The sequence below is a fragment of the Carcharhinus amblyrhynchos genome, chromosome 1 (genome assembly GCF_965287045.1).
Source record: "Carcharhinus amblyrhynchos chromosome 1, sCarAmb.v2.hapA, whole genome shotgun sequence".
Taxonomy (NCBI): Eukaryota; Metazoa; Chordata; class Chondrichthyes; order Carcharhiniformes; family Carcharhinidae; genus Carcharhinus; species Carcharhinus amblyrhynchos.
Genome location: NC_137324.1, coordinates 33,244,748 through 33,260,198, shown reverse-complemented (window position 1 = coordinate 33,260,198; position 15,451 = coordinate 33,244,748). Strand labels below are relative to the sequence as shown.

Sequence of the window (15,451 nt, the reverse complement as noted above, 5' to 3'; positions counted from 1 at the left end):
TTGACCTTTGTTAAAAATCTTGGCACTTCAGAGATCTTATCAGAGAGCCTCCAGTCTTCTGCCTTAAGTGGCTCCATTTGTTTTTACAATTAAACTATATTTTCCTACAAACATGTTCCATTGCTAGTATCACAACTCTGTCCCTGTACACCTAACTCACCTTATTACTTTAATTTTTTTCAAAAAAATTAAGCCTTCTACGAAAAGAAAACACATGGCTAAAATGAGTAATTATTCTGCTTGCTTAGGGTTTCCTGCCAGACAAACTGGTTGCTTTTACAAAACACTACCTCTTAAAGCAATTTTCCGCTTTAAACATAAAATATATTAATAGCACAATATCATTACACTCCTCCTGACTTGTGTCTTGTAGATTGTGGAGTCGGGATGAGTTAGGTGCAAGATTCTTAACCTTTGACCTGCTCTACAAACCACAGTATTTATATAGCTAGTCCAATTCCATCCCCCAGGATGTTAGTGGGGGATTCTGAATGGTAATGCCATTGAATGTAGAAGGGTGATAGACAACCAGAGGCTACAGTGAGTCATAGACAGGTTAAGTGAGGAGCCAAAACTTGGCAGATGGAATATAATGTAGAAAAATGTTGCGTTATGCACTTCAGCAGGAATAATAAAGAAGCTGAACATTTAAATAGGGGAAAAAAGTGCAGAAAGCTGCTGCCGAGGGATTTGAGGGTCCTCGTGCATAAATCAAAATTCAGCAAGTAATAGGGAAGGCAAATGGAATGTTGGCCTTTATTTCAAAGGAAATGGAATATTAAAAAAATAGGGAATTCTTGCTAAAATTATACAAGACACTAGTTAGACCACACCTGTGAACAGCTTTGATTCCCTTATCTAAGGAAAGATATATTGGTGTTGGAGGCAGTTCAGAGAAGGTTCAATAGATTCATCCTGGATATGAAGGCATTTTCTTATGAGAAGAGGTTAAGTAGGTTGACCATGTACACATTGGAGTTTAGAAGAATGAGAGACAACCTTATTGAGACATAGGATTCTCAGCGGGATTGACAGGGTAGATGCTGAGAGGTTGTTTCCCCTTGGAGAGTTTAGGATCAGAGGGCATAATAGAGTAAGGGACCACCCATTTAATACAGTGATGAGGAAGGATTTCTTCTGAGGGTAGTGAATCCAGAGGGCAGTGAAGGCTGTGTTGTTCAGTGTGCTCAAGGCTGAGAAATTTTAGATTAGTGAGGGAACTGAAGGCAGCAAAGTGGAGTTGAGGATTGTCTAGTCAGTCATGATTTCATTGAATGGTGTAGCAGACTTAATGGGCCAAATGGCCTACTTCTACTCCTACATCTTATGGTGTTACAGACAGAAGGAGATGAGAGCTTAGGCAATGGGGAGATTTGAAATCAAGGCATTGCTTAATCTGGGGCTGATGTAAGTGTGTGAATGTAGGGTGGTGAATGAATGGGACCTGCTATGAGTTGGAGTGCAGGCAGAAGAGATTTGAATGATCTCTACTTTGAGACTAGGAGACCAGCCAAGAAAATATTCATTGGATTGGTCAAGTCTACAGGTAATGAAAACCATGGATGAGGGTTTCAGCAGGAGATGAGATGAAGTCTGGTGGTATTAGAGATAATGGATGGTCTTGGTGTCTGTACATGGTCAGAAGTTCACCTTCGATATGACACCAATATTGACAGTTTACTAACAAGAAGGGTGGCATCAGTAGCTAAGGAGCTGAAACTTGTTAGATGGATTGCTGATGAGGATTTTGGTCCTACAAAGGAGGAATTTCTGCTCATTCAGCACTGGACTTCTCTTCCCCAGAGAGCAGTGGAGGTAAGGTCACTGAATATATTTAAAGCGAGTTGGGTAGAAAGGTATGGGGGGTTGGCAGGAAAATGGAATTGAGGCCACAATCAGATTAGTCATACCTTATTGAAAAGCAAAGCAGGCTCCATGAGCCAAATGGCCACCTCCAATCGTATTGAAAGATTGAATGAACTGGGATTGTTCTCCCTGCAAAGACAGAGGCTGAGGGGCGACTTGATAGAAGTTTATAAAATTGAGGGGTATGGATAGGGTGAACAGTTGGAAACTTTTTCCCAAGTCAGAAATGACAATTACAAGGAGGCACAAGTTCAAGATAATGGGGCGAAAGGTTTGGTGGAGATGTGCAAGGCAATTTTTTTTTTAAACAAGGGTGGTGAGGGCCTGAAATGCATTGCCAAGTGAAGTGATTGAGGCAGACATGTTAGCAACATTTAAGACTTACCTGATAAATGCACAATCAGACAGGGAATAAAGGGATATAAGCGGTTGGTCTAGATAGGACAGTGTGATCAGTGCAGGCTTGGAGGGCCAAAGGGCCTGTTCCTGTGATGTACTGTTCTTTGTTGTATGTTCGTTCTGTGATAGTCAAGGGGCAACATATAAATAAGAAATGGGATCATTAAGAGAATACGTGGTGTAATGATGAGGGAGCAGGGAGAAAAGTCATTGCAGATGACTCTGGCTGCAGTTAGGTGAGAGTGGAGCATTGTGAGCAGTCCAGTGGTAACCCTGAAGAGGTGTTGTAGGAAGATGGTGTGGTCAACCTTGTCCAAGGCTGCAGACAAGTTGAAGGATGAGGTGTAATAGCTTAGTCACAGAATCTTGTTCACGGCCTTATGATTTCAGTACTGTGGCAGGATTGGAAACCTGATTTGGAGAGATTCAAACATGGTGTTCTGGGGAAAGATTTAAAAGATGAAAACATGTTTGAGGACTTGAGGAAAAGGCAAGGGTTTTCTTTTTGATGACAGCCCACTTGAAGGTGAGAGGAGCACGGGAAGGGAAAACTGCTAACAATAAGAGGCAAAAAGTCAAGTTCGGTGGTCAGTCGTTTAGCGAGAATAGGGTCGAGATCAAGAGATGGGTCTCGTGGACAAGATGAACTTGGAGCAGGCTTATGTGCAGATGAGCTCAGAATTCAGAGCCGAGGAGGTGCAGAGGGGTTACTGGGAGGGCTAAGGAAAGAGAGACAGATGTCAACAGCTGATCAAATATTATCTTTGTATGACAAATCAGACAAAAGACGCCAGGGTTATGTTTGCATTCCAGGATCATCCTGGAATAATGAGTGGTTTTGGTGGAAGAGCGCAAGACCACATAGTGCTTTATTTAGTTGAGCCAGGGCTGGTAATGAATATTGCTTTCTGATCTATGCTCCTAGAGGTATGCTGATTGGATTTTCCTAACCATGGAAAGCATTGGGGAAATGTTGGTGCATCCATTGCACGGCCAATCCAGCGCTGTACAATGGTACACGATAAGCAGCACCAGCAGAACTCCCTATCAAGCTTTCAGATTCCAATGAACGTCACTCCTGCAAATCTAAATTTCCACAGAAGGATATTTGGAAGTTATCAAGGATTCTCACTGCCCTGTTGAATCCCTCTATGGATTTCTGAATATTTTGTTCTTGCTGTACAGTGTTTAGCACTGCTGCCTCTCAGCACCAGGGGCCCCAGCTTGGGTCACTATCTATGCAGAATCTGTACGTTCTCCTTGTACCTGCGTGAGTTTTCTCCAGGTGCTTCAGTTTCCTCCCAAAATCTGAAATGTGTGCTGGTTAGGTGCATTGGCTGTGCTAAACTCTCCCTCGGTACTCGAACAGGCACCAGAGTGTGGCGACTAGGGGGTTTTCGTGGTAATTAATGTAAGTCTACTTAAGACACTAATAGAATTCCTATAGTACAGGAGGAGGCCATTCGGCCCATCAAGTATGTGCTGACTACAATCCCACCCAGGCCCTATTCTTGTAAACCCAAAAAATGATCCTGCCAATCCCGACACTAGGGGCAATTTAGCATGACCAATTAACCTAACCACATCTTTGGAGTGTGGGAGAAAACACGGAGAGAACGTGCAAACTCCACACAGTGACCTAAGGCCGGAATTGAACCCGGGTTTCTGGCGCTGTGAAGCAGCAGTGCTAACCACTGTGCCACTGTGCTGCCCAGTAAATAAACCTAAAGATGATCCATCTCTGAAATGTCTTTCATTTTTCTTTAAATATTCAAATGACCCAATCGCCTTCTCTTTGTCTGTGGGCCTCAGTTTTGGTGATGCAAGTGGGCAATCAGTTTGAAACCTAGTGGCAGTGAAGGATGAAATGGCAACTGGTCCTCCATTTGTTTTCTGCTCTGATATCTTGCTATGACGTGTCTGTTACTGGCAATTACCACACTTGATGTAAAAGCAATAGCCATTTACAGAATGGGGCAGCACTGGAAGAGATCATTCAGTCATCATGTCTGTGCCACCTTTTTAAAAAATGTCCCATTTTAGACCCACTTTGCATTTCCCCATAGACTTGCAGATTTCTCCTTTTTACAAGAATGTATCCAATACACTCTTACTATTGAATCTGCTTTTCAACCCTTTCATTGTTGGTCCCAACACTGCACTTACTCATTTCTTAAATTTCCTTGCCTCTTTCTACCACCTTTCCTCCACCCCCTCCCCCCACTAACACCTGATTTCCAATCTTATATTTCCCCTCACTTGAATGTTACCCTCTCGTATGATGTTAAATGGACTTTATGTCCTGTATGGAAATGAAAGTTGCATTAATTTTTTAAAGGGAAAAATGAGTCGTGCCATGTTTTGGTTTGAAATCTTGCACGCGCTACATTTTTCCAGTAGAAAATCTAATTTTTTCCAGAAATGTTTGAGGAAAGCTCATTATGATTCTGATATGTTTGTGTTGCAAATGCAGAAAGCATTATCTTTTATTGAATGTTTTGTTTAACTAATGTTTTTTCTTTTCTTCCCCTTTCCTGCACCTCCGTTCTTTTAATATCTGAAGGTTGCAAAATCAAGGCACTAAGAGCAAAAACCAACACGTACATCAAGACTCCAGTTAGAGGAGAGGAGCCTATTTTTGTGGTCACTGGGAGGAAGGAGGACGTGGCTATGGCGAAAAGAGAGATCATTTCAGCAGCAGAACACTTTTCAATGATACGAGCGTCAAGAAATAAAAATGGAGCAGTGCCTGGGGCAGCACCTGGGATAGCTGGCCTCTCTGTACCTGGCACCCCCAATCTACCTGGGCAAACCACCATTCAGGTACGAGTGCCCTACCGTGTGGTAGGTCTGGTGGTAGGGCCCAAGGGTGCCACAATCAAGCGAATTCAGCAACAAACCCATACATACATCGTCACTCCGAGCCGTGATAAAGAGCCAGTGTTCGAAGTGACTGGCATGCCTGAAAATGTTGATCGGGCCAGGGAAGAAATAGAAGCGCACATTGCTGTTCGTACAGGCAATTACATTGAAATCAATGAAGAAAATGACTTTCATTCCAATGGCACAGATGTGAGTTTTGACAGCAGTGGATTTGAGACCACATGGGGGAAAATGAATTCCATTCCTCCTGCCCGCAATAGACTTCTCTCCAGCTACAGAAATGATAGCTCGAGCTCCCTCGGCAGTGGATCGACTGATTCCTACTTTGGAAGTAACCAGATGACTGATTTCAGCCCAACAAGCCCATTCAGTGCAGGTGGTTTCTGGTTTGGAGAATCATTTGCAACGATGAGTTCTGAAGATCAGGGGTTTGAATCGCCTGCTTTTGACCCCCTTCCAGCCACAGCTCCATCTGTAATCTGGTGTCCGTTTGAACAGGCAAACCCTATTGGCTTTGGTAATGAATCGACAACTGGCACAATAGCCCGTGATAGTCAACCAACTACCCCTCGTCTATCACCAACCTTCATAGAAAACATAGAGTTCCCTCTTGCCAGAAGACCGTGCAGCGACCCCTTGAACATGGCAAGTCAAGTTGAGCTTCCAGTATACATATCGGCCTTCTCGAATGGTACAAGCTACTCCTCTTCCAATGGTAGCACCACTTCCGGTTCACCCAGCGACTCATCCGGCTCTGGAATGGCCCGGGGAAAACGTGATTGTGTGGTCTGCTTTGAAAGTGAAGTGATCGCAGCCCTGGTGCCGTGTGGCCACAATCATTTCTGTATGGAGTGTGCCAACCGAATCTGTGACAAGGGAGAGCCAAAGTGTCCAGTGTGCAACACACCTGTTACTCAGGCCATTCGCATCTACTCTTAACTCAGTAGACTACTTAGGAGGGTGGTAATTGAGTAAAGAGGGGAGAACGTATGTTGGTACTTGTCTGAAAACTTCCTACTGCTAAAATGTGACTGTTATGTAGCTGGATTCTTAGGATTAGGTTGAGAGTTCTCTGTAAATTTTAAATAAGTTGGGTAATATCTTTTTGCTGAGGCAGACCCATTTCATGGATCACAATACAAGATGGATTAGATTATTTGAGAATATACATGCAGGATTTGAGAACGTAATTGACTGTGTGAAAGTGGCCCTTGAGCTGCTTAAAAAAAAATCTTTGCCACACTCATCCCTTTTTATATAGAGGGATGCATGTTCTGAATATAGGCCCTCAAGTCTGATTTACCATTCTCTGCCAAGTTAGCTGATCTCTAGCAGTCCTGTAGTAAAGATGCTAACAAAAGCAAAACTGATCCCCTATCTGACTTTATCCAATTATTACTGCTGGGAAATGTGTAACTATTTGGTTTGAGGAAGCAATTGAATGAAATTGTGATACCTCTAACAAGCAATGTAATAGCCTGTTGACTTTTTCTTTTTTCCTTCTCTTTCTCTCCCCCACCCTCCCCACACACACACACACACACACACACACACACACACACACACACACACACACATCCCCCAATCCAATTTGGTTTGAATATAGAAAGCATCCACATTTGAGGTACCAGAGGGATGCTGGCACCCATGGAACTCTACCCCAGAGCTTTAAATCAAGCAGTGAAAGAGGGTAAGCAAAAAGACTTAAGTTGAAGTGAAGGAGAAAGGATTGAATTAGTGTAATGAACATGAAATATTGAGTAAAATTTACACTAGAGATTTGTAATTATGGACGAAGAACTGCTAACTCATTACTGAGTTATGAAAGGTTCACCCTTTTCCCCTCATTCTCGTCCTCCCCTCTCCCCTGTTGTTTTATTACATAACATTTTTAAAAATGTTGAACAAGTTGTGCTTGTGATGGGAAATGTGACTATCACACATTTTTGAACCAAATTGACTAGGCAGTTTACAGCCTTGTGCTGTACTTGTATGTGTTACAGACACACAAGACCACATGTCTTTAACTAAAAGCACCCCAGTTGTAGGATGCATAACCGAGTTTAGCGGTGGGGTAAAATCAAGAAATACCCCATAATATGGTTGGGGAGGGGGAACAAGACATTTAGTTTTCAGAGGGAGAGGAGGAGGAAAAGTAAACTCTTGAATCATCCTTTCCTTTTTTGGGGCCTTCATCTGCAGCCACTTTGATAAGTAATTTCCATTCAGGCTGCTTGAGTCGTTTGTCAGTGCTTCCAGAGTGTGATTCCTTCGAGATTTTTGGCTAGTTTCTTGGGGGTGGGGGGGAACCACTGGCTTATGGAACATTTGTGATTTTCAACACATGGTAAATTATGGGTCTTGACCAATTATTGCCCCTCTGGTAGCTGCAGTGCCCTGACTTTGAAACCTTCAACAACCTCTGTCATTTGTCCAGGAATGACTCAGGTTCAGCCTCTAACTGTACTGTTTCCTTTAACTTGTGGATCAATACACAGTGCCACTTCCTTTCTCAGCCCATTATCTTTGTCTTTCTGTTCTCATCTGTGGACCCAGCCTGATGCATACTTTGGTGACAGTGCCACTTTTTTCTCTGCTTTATTACAAGGTGTTCAGAAGCATCGAGTATTGGTAACCTCTTTGAGGAACACCATGGTGTCGTCTTACTATGAACCATCCAAGACCACTAACTGGTTGGATGAAGGCAATTCAAGTTATAGAGTTATTGATCTATACTGTACAACCCTGGGTCCATCTTGTAGCATAGTTTAGATTTTTCATTTTTGCATTATCAAGGAAACTTGAAGTTTTTAGGGGTTTGTGATGCTCATTTAAGGCTCATGATTGTCAAAAGCCCACGCCTAATCATTATCAAGATTTTTGTCACGTTTACCTTCCTTAAACTGTAGCACTGATAACTGATTCGAGGCAACTGGTATGCTGATCCTCCTGAGCCTACGGGTCTCTGAGCGTAGCTTAGGAAGTACGTAAAACACGCACGTTGGGTGTCAAATTAGTTTACGTGGAACTACTGCTTAATTTGACAGTAGTACTTGCAGTAGTGTTTCTCTGCATGGTAACTCCACTGAGCAGCTGTGAGGGGAAAACAATTAGTTAATTGGACCGCTTCTGTTTTAATTGCATTTTGGCTGTACTGGTTTTATTGTGTAATCTGTGGAAAACATTATCATTGTTTTTCATTTGATTCCTTTAAAATATCAAATAACTTGGAGTTTGATTTCCACATTGTCCATGTTGTTGGATTCTCAAGAATTAAGTAAGTTGTTTAAATTCAGTGCGCATTATGACGCATGAAGATGCTGGATTTGGGGTGAGAGGTCACCGAAGGACCAATATTAAGAATTATCTTTGTTTTAAATTGTATTAGTATTGGGAGAATCACATGGATTTGGTCACTATTCTTTCTATAGATTGGTTGATGAAATCTCTGCAGTTTGTTTAAAGCAGACTAATTAAACCTGCAAATTTGCTTTTCTCTCAGTATGTGTGGACTGCCAGATGGTTGACCAGGGGGTCACCGTCCTATTTGCTTTGTGGGCAAGGTTGTTTTGCACCTTGTCCTTTGGCAGCTAAATGTCACGTGGGCACTTGTCTGATTCATAGTGGATTTCCCAGCAGCAAAACACTCACCAGTCATCTCTCTAGCTTGCTTGAAAATGAAATGGGTTTTGCATGTGGTGCTATGGATTATATGATTAATGAGATTTTTCACTTTGGCAGCACAGGTAAAATGCACAGTGCTTCATGTTAGATTCTAAATATGTCCTTGGAAGATTCCAAACATCTGTGTCTGAAATCCATTCCACTACAAAACCAACAAGGAAATGTCTTCTATCTGCTGTTGGGAGCGGGTAGTTTGGAGATTCACCATAGCTTTAAAAATCAAGACACCAGCCAACTGGTGTATAGTATGGGACAGCCCAGGAGAATGTGCTTTCTAAACCCTGGTAGGAGCACTCTGCAGCAGACATAATAAATGATGTGATGTATTCATTTTAAGTTTTTTTTCCCCTTCTATCATTTAAAAAATTTTTCCCAGCTGCAATATAGACTCATTTAAGATTCTGTAATCTCTTGCATAAATGTTACTCCAAGTGAAGGAATGATGTGGTAACTTTTTGGATCAAACTGTGCATGCTTCCTCCCCCACCAATCTTGTATTCTCCAAATGTCTTGCAAAACTGTCCCTGTAGTAAGTTGTCTTTACAAAAGACTCTTAAGTCTGATCATCACTAGCTACATTTTTATTTGTCAGGTTTAGTAGCCTTTGAATTTTTTCCTCTTCCTCCTGCAAAATAGAAAGAACTTGGTTTCCAAGTTCAGTGAAGTTCCATGGTTATTTAGGCCTTTACCTCTGTTCATAATCAACCAGAAGTATCTGCTCCACAAGATTTAAGTGATGATGGATTTATTTCATATAGTTTATTGGAGGGGCTGGTCTGTTAAACTGTGAAATGTAGGTTAGCACTTTACACTCTCCCCCCCAGCAGAGGTTTGTTTTGCATTCCTGTTCCTGAAACCAATGTGCGAGGCTGTTGTTCTCCAATTTCCAAATCTCATTTTAATTGTGTTGTCAGGGTGATCATTCTATATGATTACCATGAAAGTAAATTTAAAATTAAAAGTGACTGCAAGCTCTGCAAGTCCTCTTTGCTATTTTTAGCTGACAAAAAAATTAAATTTCAAATAAGTGGACTGGTGGCTTACAGCTTCTGGTATTAAATTGATTGAAAATAACTTGGAAATATTAACCTTATGGAGAATAATGTAGTCTGGTCCTAATCAGAATCTTGTAACTTTGTCCCAGGACTACTTAGTGACTGCATCAGTTTGATGAACTTGTGTTCTTCAACCAGACTAGTAGCTTAAATTCAATATGAAGTAATGTGTACCACTGCACTTTGAGTAGAGGGTGGGGTAAGTTTTGTAACTCAGATCATCCCACCTCCTGCCTGGAGCAAGATGTGTAACAGCAAGAAGAAAATTAAAGGCGTGGATAACAAATCACTTAAAATTTTATTTGACTTGAATAAATGACCCTTGTGTACTTAATGATGTAGATGAAACAAAGCCATGAGGAGGTTCCATGTCTTAGTGATTCTGTGCCATACAGAGCGGGAGGATCCATATTTGTGTTGAGTTAACTGTGGGAGTGGCATTTGAGACATTAGACATTAGATTGGCAAACCCCCCCCCCCCAATTTGACAGAACTGTTGGCACCTGATTACAGTTACGTAACCACAATTTCCTGAAATTGAATACCCTGCTAACACTCGGTTGAGGCTTGCACACAATTGATGGCTGCTTGAATGAAATGTCAGGAAGTAATCTGCATCCGTGAATCCAAACCCTGGCAAATAGCCAATCCCTTCAGATAATGGAAAGCAAGAAAATTGGCAGTGGGGAAATTGTTTGAAATGGGAGAAAAGAGGGTCCAGTAGATTTGATTTTTCCTACTGCCATACAACAGCATTATTTCAGTACAAAAATGGTTTTTGTTCTCCACTCAACAAGGGCAAGTTTAACTTCTGTATTTGTAAATATAAATATATTCATCTAGTAGATATACAATTTTATTTTTATTTCCACTTGAAAAGTTACATTTCGTATTCAAAGTTTACAAAAATAAAGGTTTTTATTTCGAGATTTTTTCAGTATGAGAATTGCCTTGATGGCATCTATGATGTAATGCGTAACTTCACTGCTAATTTTTGCTTGTAGACTAGTTGATGTCAGTATTAAGATTAACACTAGTTGCCATCTTGGAATAGATAATGAACGAATGTTCACTGAGCATGTATTTTGTATCTATAAACCTTTAAATTGCATTGTACACTATGATTGACAAGCCAAGGAAATAACGTGTACTATTTCTATTAAAAACACAAACCGAGAATGGCAAAAACATACCAATAGAATTTAGTATTTGCTAATTTTACTACACCTCGTTTGTTATGTATATGTAGGGAAGTGATAGGGATATAAATTCAATTTATTGAGTAAAGTTTAAAACCATATATTTTATAAAGGGCCTTTAACTTAATGTGGCCAAAGCACTGATATATATTTGCTGTAAAGAGAATTATAAGAGTTTTATTTTTCTGATATTAAAAGTTACTTAATAAAGACGGTTTCCATTAAAATTGACTTGTCTGATTTAATAGTTTTGATCTGGTGGTTTTTTTTTGAGCTCCTGTACAATGACTGCATGCAATTAGTATCTGGTTGCAAGCAGAAGCTGTGGTTTGGACTGCATTCTAAAACAGGAGAGCTTGGGGAGCATGCGAATTAAAGCCTGTTATCATTCAGTCAAATCATTGATCTCTCTGCCAACTCCATACATATGCTTTTGCTATGCATGCCCTTGCCTAGCAAAAACCTGTTTCCCTCCTCCTCCAATTTCAGCTAGTACACCTGGACTCTTGACAGGTTCCAAATTTCCTCCATCGTTATTTTTTGTGGGGGATGAAATGCTCCCTGATTTCATTCCTAAATGGCCTAATTCAATTGTCAGCTTCTTCTGTATCACTTCACCAAAAGACAGAAAAGGGATTTTCACAGTAACTTCATTTCAGTGTGAATGTAAGCCTACTTATGACTAATAAATGTATTTTAATTACAGCAATGGAGTGTAGGTTTGAAACTAAAGGTACATCTAATGTTCTTTAAGTATGTGAAAGCCTGAAAGTAGAAGCATTGTTTTATGGCAGAGATGTTGGATGGGATGGTGGGGGAGAGCATGCTTCCTATATATGTATCTTTCACCACCCACACCCTAAATATTGCAGCTATGTTCCACATCCTGTTTTTCCTTCTGCCCACAACATACACACTCATCTGTTGCCCTAACTAAACTTAAAAAATAAACCACCTGCTCTTGGTTCGTATCCCTCTATTTCTTCCTCTTTATTTACCCATCCAGATGCCTCTTAAATGTTGCTAATGTGCCTGCTTTCATTACTACCTCTGGCAGCACGTTGCAGGCACCCACCACTCTGTGCCCCACCTTGGGCCTTCATAGCGAGGGGGATTGAATATAAAAGTAGGGAGGTCTTGCTGCAGCTGTATAGGGCATTGGTGAGGCCGCAGCTGGAGTACTGTGTGCAGTTTTGGGCGCCGCACCTGCGCAAGGATATTTTGGCCCTGGAGGGAGTGCAGAGGAGGTTTACTAGGCTGATACCGGAGTTGAGGGGATTGAGCTATGAGGAGAGGCTGAATAAACTAGGCTTGTACTCGTTAGAGTTTAGAAGAATGAGGGGAGATCTCATTGAGACGTATAAGATGATGAATGGGATGGATAGGATAGAGGTGGAGAGACTCTTCCCGCTCAAAAAAGACACTAGGACTAGGGGGCACAGCCTCAAGATAAAGGGGAGGCGGTTTAGAACGGAGTTGAGGAGGAACTTCTTCACTCAAAGGGTGGTGAATCTCTGGAATTCTCTGCCCGTTGAAGTGGTGGAGGCTGCCTCGCTAAATATTTTTAAGAAGCGGGTTGATGGGTTCTTGATAAGAGAGGGGATTAAGGGTTATGGGGAGAGGGCGGGAAAGTGGAACTGAGCCACAACAGATCAGCCATGATCTTGTTGGATGGCGGGGCGGGCTCGAAGGGCTAGATGGCCTACTCCTGCTCCTATTTCTTATGTTCTTATGAACCTGGGTGCCCTTTATAATTGACACTTCCAACCTGGGAAAAAGCCTCTGACTATCCACCCTGTCTGTGCCCCTCATAGTTTTGTAGACCTCTATCAGATTTCCTCTCAGCCTCTCGTCTTTCCAGTGAAAACAGTTTATTCAACCTCCTCACAGCCAACTTCCTTGAGACCAGGCAACATCCTGATGAGCCTTTGTACTCTCCAAAGCTTCCACATCCTTCCGGTAATGTGGTGACCAGAACTGTACACACTATTACAAATGCGGCCTAACCAAGGTTTTATATAGCTACAACATGATTTTCCAACTCTTGTCCTTAACGCCTCAGCTAATGAAGGCAAGCATGCCATATGCTTTCCTAATCATCTTGGCCACCTGTGTTGCCACTTTTAGGGAACTGTGGACATGAACGTCCAGATCCCTCTGTTAATGTTCCTATGGATTCTGCCATTTTCAGTATAATTTGTACTTAAATTTAATTCTCTAAAATGCATCATCTCACACCATGCATGGGCATAAGTAGCAATTTCAGCAGCTAAAAACATTGGAGGTGGTGGTGTCTTCTGAGTTGCTGTGGCAATATCTGCTTTTAAATGCACCTCATAGTCTGGAAGTATGGATAATGATCAACGCTCCAATGTCCTTTCTGTCACATGTCTGACCAGGAATCTCTCCCACACATTCAATCGCGAATGTTGGAGAGTCATTTTCTGTTTTTCCTTATTGGGTTTTCTTGGGTTCAAGCGTCAAGGATCAGTAATTTTTAATGTTTTCCTAATTTAATTGATTCAAAATGCAATCTTCTCTAGGGAGCATAGCTCTGAGGCAAAAGTAATCATACTATTGTTTGATAAAGAATTGAGGGAACCTTAACTATTTCTTTGTGCTCAGCTGAATCATTGTAATCCTACATCTTTTCTGTCTTTCCAAGTTGTTGGGCCATGTGGATGCAGAAAATTATCTTACCTCCTGTCCTTGAAATGTACACTATATTACAGTTACTCTATACTTTGCTCATGCCTTGAACAACAGTGACTCCCCTTGAACAGTACCCAGCCTGTTGCTCAAGCTGATTATTAGCCAGAAGCTTTTAGTAGTTTGATATTCCAATGCACCACCCTGTTTCTTGTTGAGCAATTAATCCCAAATGTTTTTTACCTGTACTTTCTTTCCTGTCCAGCGAACAGAAGAGTTATTCTCCATTTGCAGTTCTTTTCTACTTACAGTTCAGCTGTTATAGCTTCGATCAGGTACTAACCCTGTTGATGCTGAGTTTCAATCTATTCCTTTTATCCATCCCACCAGTTCCATTTGGATGACATTGTCAGGTCAGTTCCCATTCTCTTTGCCTTGTGTTCCAGAAGTAGCCTAACCACATCCTTGACAAACATAGAGCCAGATGTAGCTGAGTTTCTTGATTAATAGGGTAGTGATAATAGCACTAGGCCATCGTCTCCCCTGTCAGTGTGAATATGGCAAGGCCACGAACTCAGCTAACAGAGGTGCAAGGCTTTAGCTGTTACAGTAGTGTTGGAAGATGTGTGCCCAAATGTCAGAAGTACCTGAGCCTGTGCGCAAAAAAAGATGGAGAATTGAGTTCATGATATGTGCCCCATCTCAGGCATAAAAGCACGAGGTCAACTATTGAGAGAGTGGGAAACCTGAGATTTATGTGGATCATGCTAAGTGGATGAGGGAGCAGCACATTGACAGAAGACAGATTTGCCAGCTTATGTAGCATTGATTGGTCAGTGACAATGGTGCAGGCATTGAACTGGCCATGAAAGGGCTGAGATAGGGAACAGGAGTGAGAGAAGGGGGCCCAGGCATTATCTGGCAAATATGAGGCACCATCCATGCAGGAGGGCTCTGTGGCAGAGACTGCACCTACATTATCACAGTGCAGTACCAAGTATAACAACCATAGGGATCTCAGCCACACAGCCTGTCTCCATTCTCTTCTGCAGAGGGAGCACCCCAAGATTAACATCTCTGGGTCAGGGAGATGGTGGCAGAGTGGTTTTGTCACGACTGGTAATCCAGAAACCCAGGCTAATGTTCTTGGGACCTGGACTCCCACCATGGTGTGCCTCAGGGATCTGTTTTGGTGCCACTGCTGTTTGTAATTTTTATAAATGATCTGGATGAGGGTATAGTTGGGTGGATCAGTAAATTTGCTGATGACACCAAAGTCGGAGGAGTGGTGGATAGTGAAGAGGGGTGTCATAGTTTACAGAGAGACCTGGACAAGTTGCAGAGCTGGGCCGAGAGGTGGGAGATGGAGTTTAATGCGGAAAAGTGTGAGGTAATTTACTTTGGCAGGAATAACAGATGTGTAGAGTATAGGGCTAACGGTAGGACTCTGAATAGTGTTGATGAACAGAGCTATCTAGGTGTATGTGTACATAGATCCCTGAAAGTTGGGAATCAAGTAGATAAGGTTGTTAGGAAGGCATACGGTGTCTTGGCGTTTATTGGTAGGGGGATTGAATGTAGGAGCCGCAACGTCATGTTGCAACTGTACAAAACTCTGGTGCGTCCGCACTTGGAGTATTGTGTGCAGTTCTGGTCCCCACATTATAGGAAGGATGTGGAGGCATTGGAGAGGGTGCAGAGGAGGTTTACCAGGAT

The 15,451-nt window shown here is 41.9% G+C and overlaps 1 protein-coding gene across 1 annotated transcript in view; it reads left to right on the top strand.

The window, feature by feature from the left end:
- The window catches only part of mex3c (mex-3 RNA binding family member C), a 47,231-nt gene extending 35,924 nt beyond the window's left edge, over positions 1-11,307 (top strand). Inside the window, exon 2 of the mRNA XM_080208337.1 lies at positions 4,829-11,307. Within this exon, the coding sequence (XP_080064463.1) occupies positions 4,829-6,087 (1,259 nt within the window). The 3' untranslated portion in view covers positions 6,088-11,307. The remainder of the gene's footprint in view (positions 1-4,828) is intronic.
- The last annotated feature ends 4,144 nt before the right edge of the window (positions 11,308-15,451 follow it).